Source organism: Entelurus aequoreus, linkage group LG26 (assembly GCF_033978785.1).
Source record: "Entelurus aequoreus isolate RoL-2023_Sb linkage group LG26, RoL_Eaeq_v1.1, whole genome shotgun sequence".
Lineage (NCBI taxonomy): Eukaryota > Metazoa > Chordata > Actinopteri > Syngnathiformes > Syngnathidae > Entelurus > Entelurus aequoreus.
Genome location: NC_084756.1, coordinates 40,078,372 through 40,096,824, shown reverse-complemented (window position 1 = coordinate 40,096,824; position 18,453 = coordinate 40,078,372). Strand labels below are relative to the sequence as shown.

At 38.9% G+C, this 18,453-nt stretch overlaps 1 protein-coding gene and 1 long non-coding RNA gene across 2 annotated transcripts in view; one reads left to right on the top strand and one right to left on the bottom strand.

Annotated features, from left to right (window-relative positions):
- The window catches only part of LOC133643537 (uncharacterized), a 264,818-nt gene that overhangs the window by 10,166 nt on the left and 236,199 nt on the right, over positions 1 to 18,453 (bottom strand). The gene's annotated exons all lie outside the window — the stretch shown is intronic.
- LOC133643644 (hydroxymethylglutaryl-CoA lyase, mitochondrial-like) overlaps positions 5,356 to 18,453 on the top strand; it is a 58,931-nt gene continuing 45,833 nt past the window's right edge. The window contains exons 1-5 of the mRNA XM_062038322.1: positions 5,356 to 5,611; positions 11,051 to 11,122; positions 11,552 to 11,659; positions 12,003 to 12,098; positions 15,292 to 15,440. Of these exons, the coding sequence (XP_061894306.1) occupies positions 5,516 to 5,611; positions 11,051 to 11,122; positions 11,552 to 11,659; positions 12,003 to 12,098; positions 15,292 to 15,440 (521 nt within the window). The 5' untranslated portion in view covers positions 5,356 to 5,515. The remainder of the gene's footprint in view (positions 5,612 to 11,050; positions 11,123 to 11,551; positions 11,660 to 12,002; positions 12,099 to 15,291; positions 15,441 to 18,453) is intronic.

Genomic DNA, 18,453 nt, shown 5'->3' with positions numbered 1-18,453 from the left:
TAAACCACAAAGTGGTATTAATTGTAAGCAAGCTGCCATGAGCTGGGGGAAGTAGCTTTAGCGACGTGACCCCCACGATGCAGCAGATGGTAGACAGAAGGTGAGTGAAAAAAATCTTCTTTAATACAACAAAAGAAAACATAGTGGGAAACACAACAAGAAAAAAAGAACACATAAAGAAGTGCACATAAGTTCCGTGTCTTGTGTCCTAATTATTTGGTTTAAAGCAAGAGGCAATAGCAAGGAAGTTCAAATGACGCTGGACTGTTTGGCAACCGGGTGCAGGTGTGTTCTGGTTGCCAATCAGGCTGCAGTTGTGGACGCCTGTGTACGGCACAAGGAAGTGAAGATATAAAATAAGTAATAAACGGGACATGAACTGAAAAAAACACAACAGAGAGAATAAGAAAATATAAGTCCAAACAGCCACCAGGGCGTGACACAAGCAATAATTTGAAAATAATTTAAAAAGTATTAAAGCTCATCAAATACAACAATTCAAATTTTGGGGCTTTAATAATGGTCTGGAGTGCATGAGAAAGTAGAAAAAAAACATACAGTAGCTTTCTTAATACGCATGTTCATGAAATAATTTAATGAATAATGATATAATTAATTAAATTGTAAAATATTATTTTGATCATGAAATAATTAATTACCAATGATGTAATTCAATACATATTTAAATAATTAAATAATTGTATAATTTGTGAAATAATAAAATAACATGAAATAATTAAATAGACCATGAAATAATCAAATAAATCAGTATGTATTTAAATAAATAATTAAATCATAAGATCATCAAATAAATTGTTGAATCATGAAACATTAAAACAATTCATTTTAATTAAGTAATTAAATGTAATTTTACATTAAATGAATTTGTGAGTTCAAACCCCGGCCGAGTCATACCAAAGATCTCAAGCGCGGCCACCGCTGCTGCCCACTGCTCCCCTCACCTTCCAGGGGGTGAACAAGGGGATGGGTCAAATGCAGAGGACACATTTCACCACACCTTGTGTGTGTGTGACAATCAATGGTACTTTAACTTTAACTTTTAATAACACATTTAAGTATTTAATTCTTATTATAAGTTATCAATGACACATTTAAGTAACTATTTGAATAATGATTTATTTATTTGATTTTGTCCCATTTGAGCCACATATGTTTCTATATGCTTTTTTTTTGGAATTATGTGTGCAGGTGTGTGGTAGAGAGGTAAGGGGGTTTAAGGTATTTGTATCCCACTCAAATACAAAACCCAAAACCAGTGCAAATCCTTTTCAACCTATATTCATTTGAATAGACTGCAAAGACAAGACACTTAACATTCGAACTGGAAAACTTTGTTATTTTTTGCAAATCATTTGGAATTAGATGCCTGCAACATGTTTCAAAAAATCTGGCACAAGTGGCAAACAGACTGAGAAAGTTGAGGAATGCTCATCAAACACTTATTTGGTACATCCCACAGGTGAACAGGCTAATTGGGAACAGGTGTGTGCCATGATTGGGTATAAAAGCAGCTTCCATGTATTGCTCAGTCATTCATAAACAAGGATGGGGCCAGGGTCACCACTTTGTGAAGAAATGTGTGAGCAAATTGTTTAAGAACAACATTTCTCAACCAGCTATTGCTGTCAGGCTTGTCCCTGACAGTTTGGTCATGTTTTAGTTTTTCCTTTGTGTCTGTCTTTATTTCCTGTCAGCGCTCTTATTTTGTCTTTATTTCCTGCTTGTATCCCTGAGTGCTTTTCCCCCTCAGCTGTGGCTGATTGGCACCGGGCCACACCTGGTGTCAATCAGCCAGCTACTATTTAGTCCTGCTTTGCCCTCCAGTCATGGCTGGAGTATTGTCATTATGATTGTCAATGTCATTAATACTTAATACTTAATACTCGTAGCTGTGTCTACTTCTGTTCACTCTGCTCATGTCATAGTTCCTTCGTGTCACAGTAAGTGTTTTTGTTTCTTGTCCACAGTTAGCCTTTGTGCTAGTTTTTGTTCATAGCCAAGTTTGTTCTCCGCCTTGTGCGCGCCTTTTATTTGTACCCTTTTGTTTGTTTTTGGTTATAGTGTTAAATTAAATCATGTTTTCCTGCTCAATGCCTGCCGCCATCTCTGCATCTTGGGGTTCGTCACCAACACACTGTGACAAAAACGATTTTAAAGGGTAAAACCAACCAAAACAGTAAAATAGACATCAAAATGTATAACCCTAACCCTAACCACACAGGACAACAGAGGACAGAAGACCACACAACTCACGTAGTGTTAAAAGCCAAAGAATAAAAGTGGGTCTTAAGACGAGACTTAAAACACTCCACTGTGGGAGCAGTTTGAACATGGAGGGGCAGAGTGTTCCAGAGTTTAGGGCCGACCACAGAGAAGGCCCTGTCTCCCCTGGTTTTAAGTCTCGTCCTGGGCACCACGAGCTGGAGCTGGCTCTCGGACCTCAGAGCGCGCGCAGGAGTGTAAATTTGGATGAGGTCCGAGATATACTGAGGTGCCAGTCCATGTAAAGCTTTAAAAACAAACAGCAAGGATTTAAAATCAATTCTAAAATGAACAGGGAGCCAGTGCAAACTCCAAAGAATTGGGGTTATATGCTCACGTTTCCTGGCCCCTGTTAAAAGTCGTGCTGCCGCGTTCTGGACTAACTGCAACCAGGAGAGAGCTTTTTGGCTAATGCCAGCATAAAGTGCATTGCATTAGTCCAGGCGACTTGAAATAAAAGCATGCACGACTTGTTCAAGAAGGTTAAAAGATAAAAATGGTTTTACCTTTGCTAAAAGACGAAGATGATAAAAACACAATTTTAAAACGCCATTGACTTGTTTGTCAAATTTAAAATCGCTGTCTATAGTGACGCCAAGGCTGGTGACTTTGGGACGCACATGATTTTGCGACATAGACAGTTGAGAAGGGGTGTCAGGGGGCCGTGGCCTTTTGAAATTGGCATATACATTTGGCAGTCATCTGCATAAAAGTGATAAGACACTCCATGTTTCTTAAAAATCTCTCCAAGAGGGAGAATGTACAAGGAAAACAGGATGGGGCCTAGAATGGATCCCTGGGGGACACCACAGTAAAGCGGAGCAGAAGAAGAGGTGGCGTCCCCCAGCCTGACAGAGAAGGACCTCTCTGACAGGTAGATCTGAACCACTCTAATGCAGTCCCCCTGACACCCACACAATCTCTCAGGCGGTCTAAAAGAATTGTGTGGTCGACTGTGTCAAAGGCACCTGTAAGATCTAAAAGCACTAAAATGGCAGAGCTACCAGAATCGGACATTAAAAGCAAGTCATTAAAAACCTTTAAAAGTGCAGATTCAGTACTGTGCAAAGCCTTGTATCCAGACTGAAATGGATCTAAAGTCCAGACTGAAATGGATCTAAAGTGCTATTTGCATCTAAAAAAGGCTGCAGTTGCGCTAAAACACATTTCTCCAGAATTTTTGACACAAAAGGTCATTTGGAAATGGGCCGATAATTTGACAAACATGTCGGATCTAGACCTGTTTTTTTAATCAAAGGCTCGACAACAGCTCTTTTACAAAAAGATGATGTCCCTAACAGACAAGTCAATAGTGTCCCAGATTTCTTTAAAAAAGCGAGGGGGAACTGGGTCTGTGGGACAGGACGAGGGTTTCAGTTTGTGGACTATTCCTGTAAGCTCAGGCATGGACACAGGCTCAAAGTGACTAAACACAGCCGAGCACTGAGTGGCCACATTAAAACTCAATGGAGAGCGAGAAAGATTTGCCCGAATAAAAGCAACCTTTTCGTTAAAAAAGGAGAGAAATTTTTCACAAGTTTCACTTGTCATCTCCAGTAAAGTGGCTAGATTCGGATTAAGAACATAACTAATAGTATTAAAAAGAACACGTGGCTTGCTGATACTATTTAAAATTAAGTCTGACAGATATTTTGTTTTCTCAGCTTTAACCACACTTTGATAGTTCTGACAGTTTGCTTTTAAAATTTGATAAGAAACCTCCAACACTCTGTCCTCCTCCTGTCTAGGCCTGCTCTGTGTGTGTGTGCGTGTGTGTGAGGGTGGGTGGGCGTGTGTGTTACACAGAACATCAATTTCCACACTTCTATTAGCCCCGGGTCATCTTATATGTAATAGAAATGTGTAGGGGGGTGTATGGCATACTTGCCAACCTTGAGACCTTCGAATTCGGGAGATTGGGGCGGGGGGGGGGTTTGGTTGAGGCGGGCGGGGTTTGGTGGTAGAGGGGGTGTATATTGTAGCCCGGAAGAGTTAGGGATGCAAGGGATTCTGGGTATTTGTTCTGTTGTGTTTATGTTGTGTTAGGGTGCGGATGTTCTCCCGAAATGTGTTTGTCATTCTTGTTTGGTGTGGGTTCACAGAGTGGCGCATATTTGTAAGTGTTAAAGTTGTTTATACGGCTACCCTCAGTGTGACCTGTATGGCTGTTGATCAAGTATGTCTTGCAGTCACTTTTATGTGTATGCAGAAGCCGCATACAACATACGACTGGGCCGGCACGCTGTTTGTATGGTGAAAAAGTGGACGCGTCGACAGGTTGTAGAGGACGCTAAAGGCAGTGCCATCACGGCATGCCCTTAATATTGTTGTCCGGGTGAAAATTCGGGAGAATGGTTGCCCCGGGAGATTTTCGGGAGGGGCACTGAAATTCGGGAGTCTCCCGGAAAAATCGGGAGGGTTGGCAAGTACGGTGTGTAGTCATTAAATATGTATTCTGATATATGTTCTTCACAGAAAATGAGCCAAAGTCAGTGAGTCTCAGTTTGTCAAATCCCAGCCGAGTCATACCAAAGACTATAAAAATGGGACCTGTTTCCCTCCCTGCTTGGCACTCAGCATCAAGGGTTGGAGTTGGGGGTTAAATCACCAAAATGATTCCCGGGCGCGGCGCCGCTGCTGCCCACTGCTCCCCAAGGGGATGGGTCAAATGCAGAGGACAAATTTCACCACATCTAGTGTGTGTGTGACAATCATTGGTACTTCAATCTTTAATCTTAAAAATTAATTAATTGTGTCATTTTTCTTTTAATAAAAAATGAAAACAGGTCCCACAGACCCGAACACCACACAAGGGTTAAAGCAAAACAATTAGCTCTTATCTCAAAACGCTCTTAAGTAGGGGTACTGTTAAGTTGAGGCACCACTGTATACACAATTGTTTAGACAGCAAACCCATCTTTGCTGGGTGAAACGAAGCAGTGGACTTAAAACCATTAATTCAAAGAAAACGTCCACTGGGCAGCATGTCTTGTTGTTGCATTTTCTGGTTTTTGCTTCATAAAAAAATCCCCTCCCACCCCTTAACTGGGATGTGGCTGCCATGGCAACTGCTGAGTCATCCTCCCCAGTCAGCAGCAGCCTCCTCTAATCCCGTCTTGGTAAGTAACACCTTACATCATGCGGGCCCACATGCCCTCCATTAGCTACATTAGCTAGGACACAACAACAGGCGAGGGGGGCCTTCGTCCCATCGCGTACAGCCAGCCTGCGGATGGGGAACCTACCCACCACGGTGAAGCATTGCATGAGCTTTGAACAACTCACCCAGGATTATCCATGGATAAGACACTGGCTGCTGGACGGAGAGGTGGGTGTCCTTTTCTCGCGCTTTCCACGCCTCACATGATCTCGTCATGATGCTGACGCTCTGATGCTGCTTATGTAACATCACTCTCTGTACTTCTGCTTTGTTTAAAAGAATGATGTTTTAGTTCATTGACTTGACTATTAAATGTTTACCAGGCGGCCTAAACAGATCATTACTACTCATGACTGATGTAAAATATATATTTTTTAATTTGGTGTTTACAACTATCACCATGCTAAACTATTACCTCCATGTAAAAGGAAAATGTACAATTAGCATTGTTATGCTAAGTTATTACCGCCATATAAACATAATATGCACAACTAACGTTGCTCCGCTAACCTATTACATCCATGTAAAAGGAAACTGTACAATTAGCATCGCTATGCTAAGTTACTACCTCCATATAAAAGTAAAATGCACAGTTAGCATTCCTATGCTAAGCTATTATCCTCCATAATAGGAAAATGTACAATTTGTTTTCCTGTGGTAAGCTATTACCTCTATATAAAATGTAATATGTACCATTAGCATTGGTATGCTAAGTTGCTACTTACCTGTATACATTTTTTAAAATTTAACATTGGTGTGCTAAGCTATCACCGCCATATAAATGTAATATGTACACTTGGCATTGCTATGCTAAGATATTACAGCCATATAAATTTAAAATATACAATTAGCATTGCTATGCTGAGCTATTACCATCATAGAGTCTGAATTTAAAATATACAATTAGCATTGCTATGTTAATCAATCAATGTTTATTTATATAGCCCTAAATCACAAGTGTCTCAAAGGGCTGCACAAGCCACAACGACATCCTCGGTACAGAGCCCACTAAGCTATTACCTCTGTATAAATGTTTTATGTATAATTAGAATTGCTAACCTATTACATCCATGTAAAAGGCAAATGTGCAATTAGCATCGCTATGCTAAGCTATTACCTCCATATACAAGTTAAATGTACAGTTAGCATTCATATGCTAAGCTATTATCCTCTATATAAAATTTGATATATACAATTAACGTTGCTCTGCTAACCTATTCTCTCCATATAAAGGGAAACTGTACAATTAGCATTCATGTGGTAAGCTATTACCGCCATATAAATGTAATATGTACACTTGGCTTTGCAATGCTAAGCTATTACAGCCATATAAACTTAAAATATACAATTAGCATTGCTATGCTGAGCTACTACCAACATAGAATCTGCATTTAAAATATACATTTAGCATTGATATGCTAAGCTATTACCTCTGTATAAATGTTTATGTATAATTAGTATTGCTAACTTCACTTCACTGTGCAACCTACTAATAAAAGTCTCAAACAAACAAACAAAACCTATTACATCCATGTAAAAGAAAAATTTACAATTAGTATCGCTATGCTAAGATATTACTTCCATATACAAGTTAAATGTACAGTTAGCATTCCTATGCTAAGCTATTATCCGCCAAGTAAAATGTAATGTATACAATTAACGTTGCTCTGCTAACCTATTACCGCCATGTGAAAGGAAAATGTACAATGAGCATTTCTGTGGTAAGTTATTACCTCCATATAAAATGTAATATGTACCATTAGCATTGGTATGCTAAGTTGCTACTTACCTGTATAAAAAAAAGGAAAATTAATATTGGTGTGCTAAGCTATCATCGCCATATAAATGTAATATGTACACTTGGCATTGCAATGCTAAGCTATTACAGCCATATACATTTAAAATATACAATTAGCATTGCTATGCTAAGCTATTACCATCATAGAGTCTGCATTTAAAATATACAATTAGCATTGATATGCTAAGCTATTACTTCTGTATAAATGTTTTATGTATAATTAGTATTCACTATCACTTTTTGTATCATATTTGTACTTATCGTATTTGCTGATGCTGTTCTGTTGTTGTTGTTGTGGTTGTTATTGTGGTTGTTGTCTCTCTGTCTTATCCCCCTCTTGTCCCCGCATTTCCCCCCTCTGTTTTCCTTTTTTTCTATTTCTATCCCTTCCTGTTCCGGTCCGGCTGCGCCAAACAGGAATATAAATCCATTTAATAAAGTCAAATACAAATAAGGCAACCTGAGAAGTATCCCACACTTCTCTTTTGTAAAGTAAATCTGTCCAGAATATATGGTTTGCCTGAGTAGCTGAACAGGACCAAAAATTAAAAATAAGTACAATTAGCATTGCTATACTACACTATTATTAAATGTAATATACCCAATTAGCATTGTTATGCTAAGCTATTACCTTCATATACATGTAATAAATACAGTTGGCATTGCTATGCTAAGATATTACCTCAATATAAACGTAATATTTACAATTACATTTGCTTTGCTCAGCTATAAAGAACAGGCCACTATGTTATAACTATCACAGTTAATTTGTGTTATTATTGAATTAAATCAGAGTGTATATGCTAACATTTAAAAAAAAAAGTCTCAAATCCAGTTTGTCTTGTTAAGCTAGTTTCCAGCTGCTTATATCACGGCTGCATATTAAAGGCCTACTGAAACCCACTACTACCGACCACGCAGTCTGATAGTTTATAAATCAACGATGAAATCTTAACATTGCAACACATGCCAATACGGCCGGGTTAACTTATAAAGTGCAATTTTAAAATTCCCGCCACACTTCCGGTTGAAAAACTCCTTTGGATATGATTTATGCGCGTGACGTCACAAAATCCACGGAAGTGATTGTACCCCATCGACCCGATACAAAAACCTCTTGTTTTTTTCGACAAAATTCCACAGTATTCTGGACATCTGTGTTGGTGAATCTTTTGCAATTTGTTTAATGAACAATGGAGGCTGCAAAGAAGAACGTTGTAGGTGGGATCGATCGGTGTATTAGCGGCTAAGTACAATACTTACAGCAACACAACAAGGACTACTTACTACGCCTAGCCGATGCTTGCCGCCAAACCCACGGATGAAGTCCTTTGTCGCGCCGTTGATCGCTGGAACGCAGGTGAGCACGGCTGTTGATGGGAAGATGAGGGCTGGCTGGCATAGGTGGAGCGCTAATGTTTTTATCATAGTTCTGTGAGGTCCGGTTGCTAAGTTGCTAAATTAGCCTTAGCGTCGTTAGCAACAGCATTGTTAAGCCTTACCAGGCTGAGAATTTTTAACCGTGTAGTTACATGTACATGGTTTAATAGTATTGTTGATCTTCTGTCTATCCTTCCAGTCAGGGGTTTATTTCTTTTGTTTCTATCTTCATTTGAGAACGATGCTATCACGTTAGCTCAGTAGCTAAGTGTGTCACCGATGTATTGTCGTGGGGATAAAAGTCACTTTAAATGTCCATTTCGCGTGCTCGACTCTCCTTTTCAAGAGGATATAGTATCCGAGGTGGTTTAAAATACAAATCCGTGATCCACAATAGAAAAAGGAGAGTGTGGAATCCAATGAGCCAGCTTGTACCTAAGTTACGGTCAGAGCGAAAAAAGATACGTCCATCACTACCTCTCTAGTCATTCACTGTAACGTTCCTCATCTACGAATCTTTCATCCTCGCTCAAATTAATGGGGTAATCGTCGCTTTGTCGCTCCGAATCTCTCGCTCCATTGTAAACAACGGGGAATTGTGAGGAATACTAGCTCCTGTGACGTCACGCTACTTCCGGTACAGGCAAGGCTTTTTTTATCAGCGACCAAAAGTTGCGAACTTTATCGTCGATTTTCTCTACTAAATCCTTTCAGCAAAAATATGGCAATATCGCAAAATGATCAAGTATGATACATAGAATGAATCTGCTATTCCCGTTTAAATAAAAAAAATTCATTTCAGTAGGCCTTTAATATAACCTTAAATGTTTTAATTTGGATTACAAACGCAATGATGAGAATTATCTTTTGACGTAAGGCATAATCCAGCTTCTAAAGATGAGTAGCAAAACTAGTTTGTAGTAGTTTTTGTTACGTACGGCGGGGGAAGGAGACGACACAACGGCAGGGATCAGTTCAATAGGTTTATTGAACCAGATGATGATGTGATGGGGTGTGTATGCTACTCTAAGTGAATGGTGAATTAATAATGTAAATGTTACCAGAGTTTGTTGTAAGTGCGTGCTGGATGAATCCTACGTCAGACCAAAGGGGCAAGGCGAGAAGGCAGTCCGTGGGCAAGCAAGCGGTCGGGGGCTGGACAGAAGCAACGAGGTCCGTGTCCGAAGGAAGTCGAGGCACGCAGCTCGATCACGGGAAACAGGGGAAGCACTTCGGGGAACACAGGACATAAGACATGGGAACGGGGAAGGCTCAGAGAGAGCAAGTACACAGGAGGGAAGCCAGAGACGGGATGCTTACTATGAGGAATGAACTATGTTCCGTCACTTGATCTTCAGGTCCGCTGGTCTTTATGCTGTCTGTTCTCATTAGTTCCAGGTGCGCAGATTAGGGATTGCCTGCAGCTTTGTATCGATCCGTTGTGGTGAAGAAGGAGCTGAGCCGGAAGGCAAAGCTCTCAATTTACCGGTCGAGCTATGTTTCCATCCTCACCTATGGTCATGAGCTTGGTTATGACCGTAAGGACAAGATCACGGGTACAAGCGGCCGAAATGAGTTTCCTCCGCCGGGTGGCGGGTCTCTCCCTTAGAGATAGGGTGAGAAGCTCTGTCATCCAGGAGGAACTCAGAGTAAAGCCGCTGCTCCTCCACACCGAGAGGAGCCAAATTAGGTGGTTCGGGCATTTGCTCAGGATGCCACCCGAACGCCTCCCTAAGGAGGTGTTTAGGGCACGTCCGACCGGCAGGAGGCCACGGGGAAGACCCAGGACACGTTGGGAAGACTATGTCTACCGGCTGGCCTGGGAACGCATCGGGATCCCCCGAGAGGAGCTGGACGAAGTGGCTGGGGAGAGGGAAGTCTGGGCTTCTCTACTTAGGCTGCTGCCCCCGCGACCCGACCTCGGATAAGCGGAAGAAAATGGATGGAAGGATGGATGTATTTTACTTTAATCCAATGTTGTATATTCTATCAAAATGTTTATGTTTACATGTTTATTCAAACTTTGTATACATGGACTAGACTTCTTAACTCAACTAAAATGGGAGTGCACTATGCCAACAGGATGCTAAATTTATAATCCCATTTTCACGCTCATGTTTGCTCGTTCTTGCCACTGGAGTTACAGTAAATGCAGCCAGTCAAGACAAACTGTACATTAGATGGTTTGTTTAAGTGTTCATTTGCATGTTCACGACGACGATGATTGCAGTTTCTGCTGCCAAACACAGAAAATTCCCCTGTGGCTCTTGCGGGGGGGGGGAAGTTCTCTCTATCTTTTCCCAGTGTGCGAACATCTCTCTGGTTCCCATGCTAATGCCTGGCACTTTTATGGTTCTGTGACCCTTATGCATTTTTTGGTGACTTCCAAGCACAAATATGAATTCTTGTGTTGTATTCGTCTTTCCCAGACTGCTTCAGAGTATCCCCAGTTTGTCAAGATTGTTGAAGTTGGGCCCAGAGATGGTCTTCAAAATGAAAAGGTAAAAAAACCCAACATAATTTATATTTATATATGCTGTCCTGCTGCTATGCTTAATCATACCTTCAAAACTACTATTTTCCCCCTGAATGTTTCTGTCTTTCCTACATAAAACACGCTCAACATATGGCTTGTGCGCCATAATTACCGTAGCATATGTTTTACATTTTCTTTGAAATCCAAGAGGGGAAGGGACATGGCTTCTGGCTTCGTTTACTCTGCTTAGCATGTCACAGTAGAATCATTCCTCATCGCATGCCAGCACTTTTTTTTTTTTTTTTTTTAGGTGAAGATTCCACCGCAATGTCCAGTAAAAAAAAAAAAAAAAAAAAGATAAAATCGTACATTCAGACATGTTGTACCTCCCAACTTGCATGGATTCAAATCCACAAAGAGCTGTTTGTTTTTTTTTAATTTATTGCTCCCCCAGGAAATTGTTCGGACAGGGGTGAAAATCCAGCTGATAGACATGCTCTCGGGATCAGGCCTGCGTGTGATCGAGGCCACCAGCTTTGTCTCCTCAAAGTGGATACCGCAGGTATTAACTCCACTTTGTGCGCAGTTAAACAGAGACGAGTGATTTACAAAGCCGAACAACTACTGTGGGCTACCTGCATCACCGCAGATGTTTCCCCCCCCCAAGATTATTTTAACATTCAGAAATACTACCCTTCCTGTCGTAAATTGCATTGCTATTTTTAAGGACATTCAAACATGTTTTTTGCTCTTTTCACGGAAATATGACATCAAGTAACTTCGCCCTTAATGGCCTGTGCAGGGACGTGAAAGGCTCGACTTGGAATGATGTATTTTCAAGAACAAGTTGTGTTGACCTTATGGGTTTATTTTTATACCTCATATGTTTTTCTCTTTTTGTTCAGATGGCTGACCACACGGAAGTTCTCACAGGGATCCAGAGAGTGCCTCATGTTCAGTACCCAGTATTGACACCCAACATGCAAGGCTTTCAGGATGCGGTAAGTCAGTGTTTCTTAACCATAGGGCCGGGGCCCATTTTTGGGCCGCGAGCACGCCCTAGAGCAGTGGTCCCCAACCTTTTTGTAACTGCGGACCGGTCAACGCTTAAAAATTTGTCTCACAGACCGGGGGGACGGGGGGAGGTTACTTTTTTTTTTGTCATAAAAAAATACAATCATGTGTGCTTACGGACTGTATCCCTGCAGACTGTATTGATCTATATTGATATATAATGTAGGAACCAGAAGTATTAATAACAGAAAGAAACAACCCTTTTGTGCGAATGAGTGTGAATGAGTGTGGGGGAGGGAGGTTTTTTGGGTTGGCGCACTAATTGTAAGTGTATCTTGTGTTTTTTTATGTTGATTTAATAATAAAAAAAATATATATATATCATTATTTTTATTTTTTTATTTTTTATTTTATTCTTGTGCGGCCCGGTACCAATCGATCCACGGACCGGTGGTTGGGGACCACTGCCCTAGAGCAGGGGTCGGCAACCCAAAATGTTGAAAGTGCCATATTGGACCCAAAAAATAAAAAAAATTAAATAAAAAGCTGTCTGGAGCCGCAAAAAATGTAAAGCCTTATATAAGTGTTATACTGAAGGCAACACATGATGTAAGTGTCTAAATTAGCTATATTAGCCTACTATCAAAGGCTGACACAAATCTTTGTTGACAGAAATGTTGTATTTTAATTTTTATTCTGCACATTTTTGCAACATTGGAAATCATTAGAAAAATGGAGGCTTCTCACAGGATGAGATAACTTCTGGAAATTACTGGCTTCGAATGACCAAAAGGTACAGATGTGTGTGTCCAAGTTTAAGGAAACGGCAGGCTGTCTTCTTCTAATACAGGGGTGTCCAAAGTGCGGCCCGGAGGCCATTTGCGGCCCGCAGCTAATTGTTTACCGGCCCGCCACACATTCTGGAAATATTATTGTAAAAATAAAAAAGAACATTAGAAAAAGTGGAATGAGGTGAAATCTAACGAGAAAAAGTTGCAATGTTGACACAAAAGCTGCCATGCAGGCTTTTTTTCTTTTCTTTTGTCTTTCTTTCTTTTTCTTTTTTTGCCATTGCTCAAAAAAAAAAAAATAATGACAAAAAATCCATGTTATAATGAATTATTTTCAGGGCTCCAATTACTTCAAATATTTTACTTTAAAATGTTTTATGTGGTAAATATTGCATATATTGTGTAGTAGCCATATAAAAACATCAAAGTTTTCTTTGACAAAAGCACATAAAACAAACAAAATAATTGTTCCAGCATAAAATCGACAGATATATCTGAAGTTGATCTCGTAACTTAAGTGTTGAAAGTAAAAGAAAAACCTAATAAAAATGTATCACTTTATGAGTGGGGCACCTTTTGGATCCCAAATATATTTAGTGATTTTTTATTTATCTTTTCACTGTGATTACTCATAAATATGAAATAATTAAAATCAATGGTGTCCTGCATTATTGATCTTTTAGGGCTCTAATTACTAAATACTGCATTTTCAGTTTTACTATAAAAAAAACTAAGTTGTTTTTGACAGAAAAGCCATAAAACATTTTTTAAAATTTGTATTACTTTATATCAACTTGAAGTTGATATAGAGTTTTACTGTAAGCATTAAATAATTACAAAAAAATAATAATCTGACTTATTTTTAACATTTTAATGACTGAGACCCTTTATGGTCACCGGGACCCCTAAAGGTAAAATAAATAAAAAATCCATATATTTTGTTATGGTTTGAAAATGAAAAATATCAAAATGGCCGCCACATGCTTTAATTTTTCCGTGTGCGGACCTCAGTGGAAAAAGTTTGGACACCCCTGTTCTAATGAATTTATTACAATCTTTGCAAGCTGGGTAACGTTTGCTGTGGTCTGGAGCAACATGGCGCACAAACAACTATGAGAAATGCAGTCAATATTACATACAGATAATGTGTCATGAGACGTGCACATACTAAAGGAAATTAAATGAGCTCAAATATACCTACAAACAAGGCATAATGATGCAATATGTACATACAGCTGGCCTGAATAGCATGTTAGCGTCGATTAGCTTGCGGTCATGGATTGACCAAATATGCCTGATAAGCACTCCAGTAAAATCAATAAATATAACAAAGCTCATCTTTGTGTATTCACGCACAGCATAAAACGTTTGGTGGACAAAATGAGACAAAGAAGGAGTGGCATGAAACACGTCTTTTGGAGAAAGTTGTACTTGTAAACAAACTACGATGAGTTCAAGGATCGTTGAAATTAGTAGGACAAAACAGTGATTGCCAAATACTCTCATCAGTGAAGCATGTATAACATAAACAGTGGGATTTCTAACAATTAGGAAGGTTTGTGTCATGTTTGGTCTCCTACAGAAAATATATTAAAACAAAAAATATGTTTTTTTCTTCTTCTTTTTCCATTTTCACACATCTCTGAAAGAGGTCCAGGGAGCCACTAGGGCGGCGCTAAAGAGCTGCATGCGGCTCTAGAGCCGCGGGTTGCTGACCACCGCTGTAGAGAGTCATCAAAAAATATCTGATTCTCCGCTGTGGTCCGTATGGGCCGCAGCGGCACTCTGTTGTAATACACTTTTCCACCACTCGTGGCAGTAATGATAATATCAAACAAACAGAAGAAGTCTGAAGCAAAAGTCATAGAGAAGTTTCTTAAATGCAAAAATTATGACTGAAGTGGTGAAGCTGTTGTTTTATTTAACTTGTATTGTATTGACAGTTTATTTGAGAAACATATACATTAGCATTAGTTATTCTTAATTTAATTGGACTATATTTATTTAACACGGTGTAATTGCATATAATTTTTTGTTATCAGTTTATGAGTCCATTCTGCAATACAGTTAAATAGTATTTATTTTTGTAACCAGCCTGACCTCAATAATAATCTTTGAGATTAACACATGCTTTCATATCATTTGACAAGGTTTATCCTGTTATATATAAATATCAAATACAATTTAAATCAAGAGTAAGATTACTAATTCAGTGTTCCTATTTTAGTGGGCCCTGAGCCCCTAGTGGAAAAGAGTGGCTCTGAAGTGAAATAGGTAAAGAACCCCTGCTGTAATTAAATCATGATTTATTTAGTGAATCCCATAGAAAATACCTGTTAACTGAAATGTTTCTCCTTACTTTGTGTTTGAAATGTTTCTTCTGCTAAAGGTTGCAGCTGGCGCTACAGAAATTGCAGTGTTTGGGTCGGCGTCTGAGACCTTCAGCGTGAAAAACATTAATTGCTCTATTGAAGAAAGCATGCTAAGGTTTGAAGATGTTGTCAAGAGTGCCAAAGAGCGAGAGATTCCAGTTCGCGGGTTTGTATTCTTTGTATTTCATTGTCACATGCAGCTGTACCGGTATGTTTTGACACCGGTTCCTAATGTGGTCAGTCCAGGAAGACCTTTAAGATTCTGGACTAATGATACTTTTGTATTCATTATGACGCGCTGTCACATTCAACTCAAGTGCCGCTGCTTCGCACGGGTAGATAATACTAGGCTTGGAATAATCACAAATAAGGAAGCAACGCCCCACAATAATTGGTAACACAACAATATTTCCCCCTCGTCCCCAAAGTCACGCACGCTAATAGGATTAAGTGTCAGTTTTAAGTGAACGCACGGCCGCACTTCATCAACCTGCCCGTCCTCTAAGCGATCCAGTAATCCACATATAATAACACACAACACATACACGTCGGTGGCTCTTGTCACTACACCAGGGGTGTCCAAACTTTTTCCACTGAGGGCCGCACACTGATAAATCAAAGGAAGCGGGGGGCCTTTTTGATATTTTTTTTATTTTAAAAACCAATACAATATATGTATAAATAACTATACATTTAGGCCTCCACTCAGGCTTGGTCCCGGGGGCCCCAAAGGGTTTTGGTCAAAAAATATTTTAAAAAATGTGTCATTATTCAGTATTATTATTATTATTATTATTATTATTATTATTATTATTATTATTATTATTATTATTATGCAAGGTTTAAATCTCTGGATAAACATTAGGTCTATCTGTCAATATAAAGTTTTTAAAGATTTAAGTTGTATGCTCTTTTTGTCAAAAAAACCCCCTGTTTTTATGGGAAAAAAAACACAAAATATTTAATATTTTCACCCAATAAAGTGGAATATTTGAGACTATATAATAATTGGAGCCTTAAAAAGGTCAATAACTCATAACTACATTGATGTTAATTCATTATTATTTTTTGAGCAATGACACTTAAAAACAAATCACACTAAAATGATTGGGGATCCAAAAGGGTCCTACTCATTAAAGTGTTAAAAAATAAATTATACATTTTTTTTTACTGTTTAATTTTCACACAATTATCTCGAGATCAACTTCAGGTCTACCCGTCAATTATAAGTTGTATTGTTTATGTTGTTTGTTTGTTCGTTTTAGGCCCTTCTTTTAAAAAAAAAAACAGCTTAGTTTTTTACATGGCAAACACAAAATATGCAACATTTTCCCCAAAGAATATCTCAAAGTGGAATATTTCATGTGATGCAATTGGAGCATTGAATAGGTCAATAATTCATAATTACATTGATTTTGATTGATTGATTGATTGATTGAAGCTTTTATTAGTAGTAGATTGCACAGTACAGTACATATTCCGTACAATTGACCACTAAATGGTAACACCCGAATAAGTTTTTCAACTTGTTTAAGTCAGGGTCCACGTAAATCAATTCATGGTAAAGAAAGAAACAGCCTGCATGACAGCTTTGTGTTATTAGAGTAAACGTTGCAACATTTTCTTGTTACATTGCACCTGGTTGCTATTTTATACCACTTTTTATGTTTGTTTGTTTTTTTTATCATATTTTTAGAATGTGCCGTGGGGCCGTTAAAAAATGACCTGCGGGCCGCAAATGGCCCCCGGGCCGCACTTTGGACACCCCTGCACTACACGATCGGTCCAGGAAGAAACGATCATGCATGAAGATAACGTCACTTCCTGCCTTCTCGGTTTATGGCAGTTATGACTGTTACCATTGTTTACATTTTTGTAGTCTTTATTTGAATAACAATGTCATATGGAAGATTACATAAAAAACTAAACAAACGTTACTTAAGAATGCAGTATTTTTTTAAAAACCGTACAGAAACCTGAACGATGTGCTCAGCAGCTCTAAGTGACAAATTAATTAATCTTTTTTTTTGCTACTTTATTTACATCAAATACATCAATTATCAATACACTGTATCCCTACATACAGCTAGTGCAAATATTGTTTACCTGGTGAATGGATGCCTTTTACCACTGCATAATACCTATTTGGCTTTATTGGTATTGATTTGTAACCACAATCTAAGGTCATGTATAACATTTGAACAACCACTTTATTATAAATTAGCAAGAGACATAACAGTGGAACCTCGATTTACAAATGTAATTGTTTTTTGAATAGGGTTCGTAAATATAAAAGTTTGTATAATAAAGAACATTTCTCCATAAGTAACCATGTAAACATAAATAATGGATTGCAGCTTTAACAAAAATCAATATTTTAGTAAAAGTTTGTACACTTTGAATACAATATAAACGGTATAGTACGGTATATCAAACCAACATAACAACGGGGTGATGAATCAACTATCCATCAACAATTGTCCTCCTCGTATGTTGCCTCCCTGCCGACAACCACCCACACTGTCAGTAGTTCTGTGGAGCACTTATAGATCGAAATCACAAAACTTTCTAACTTTAACAGCCAGATCACTACAATTAATTAATGATCTAATTAGGAATAAATAAATAAAATCCACTTTAACTTGTTGGTTAATCTTCTTGGCGAGCAGTGGAAGGGAGAGAAAGGCAGTACAGACAACGCTGTGAATGCCTCCTGACTGTTTCAAACAACACGGCACATGGCCATTATTTTCCTTGGACTCACATTGAGCTAGAAAAACGAGAAACATTTTCTAAAAAAGCTAACAAAACACTTCAAAATCTCACAATAAACACTGAGCACAGCAGCTAACAGCAACACTGCTGAGCTGACCAACAATGTGCACCAGAGATCTAAAAGCCCGCCCAAAATGGGTTCGCTGCTGGGCGCAAATTGGCTGCGCCGCAAGGCACACAATGAATGGATGAAACGTTGGTACACCGAGACAATATTTACACACCAAAGCATATTTTTATTCGGTCTGTGGTTCGTAAATAAAACAAGTTTGTACAACGAGGGGGTTTGTAAATCGAGGTTCCATTGTACTGTGGAGATACCCATCCATGCATCCATTTTTTACCACATGTCCTATTCAGGGTTGAGGTGGGTGCTGGAGCCTATCTAATTTAGATATTTTTAG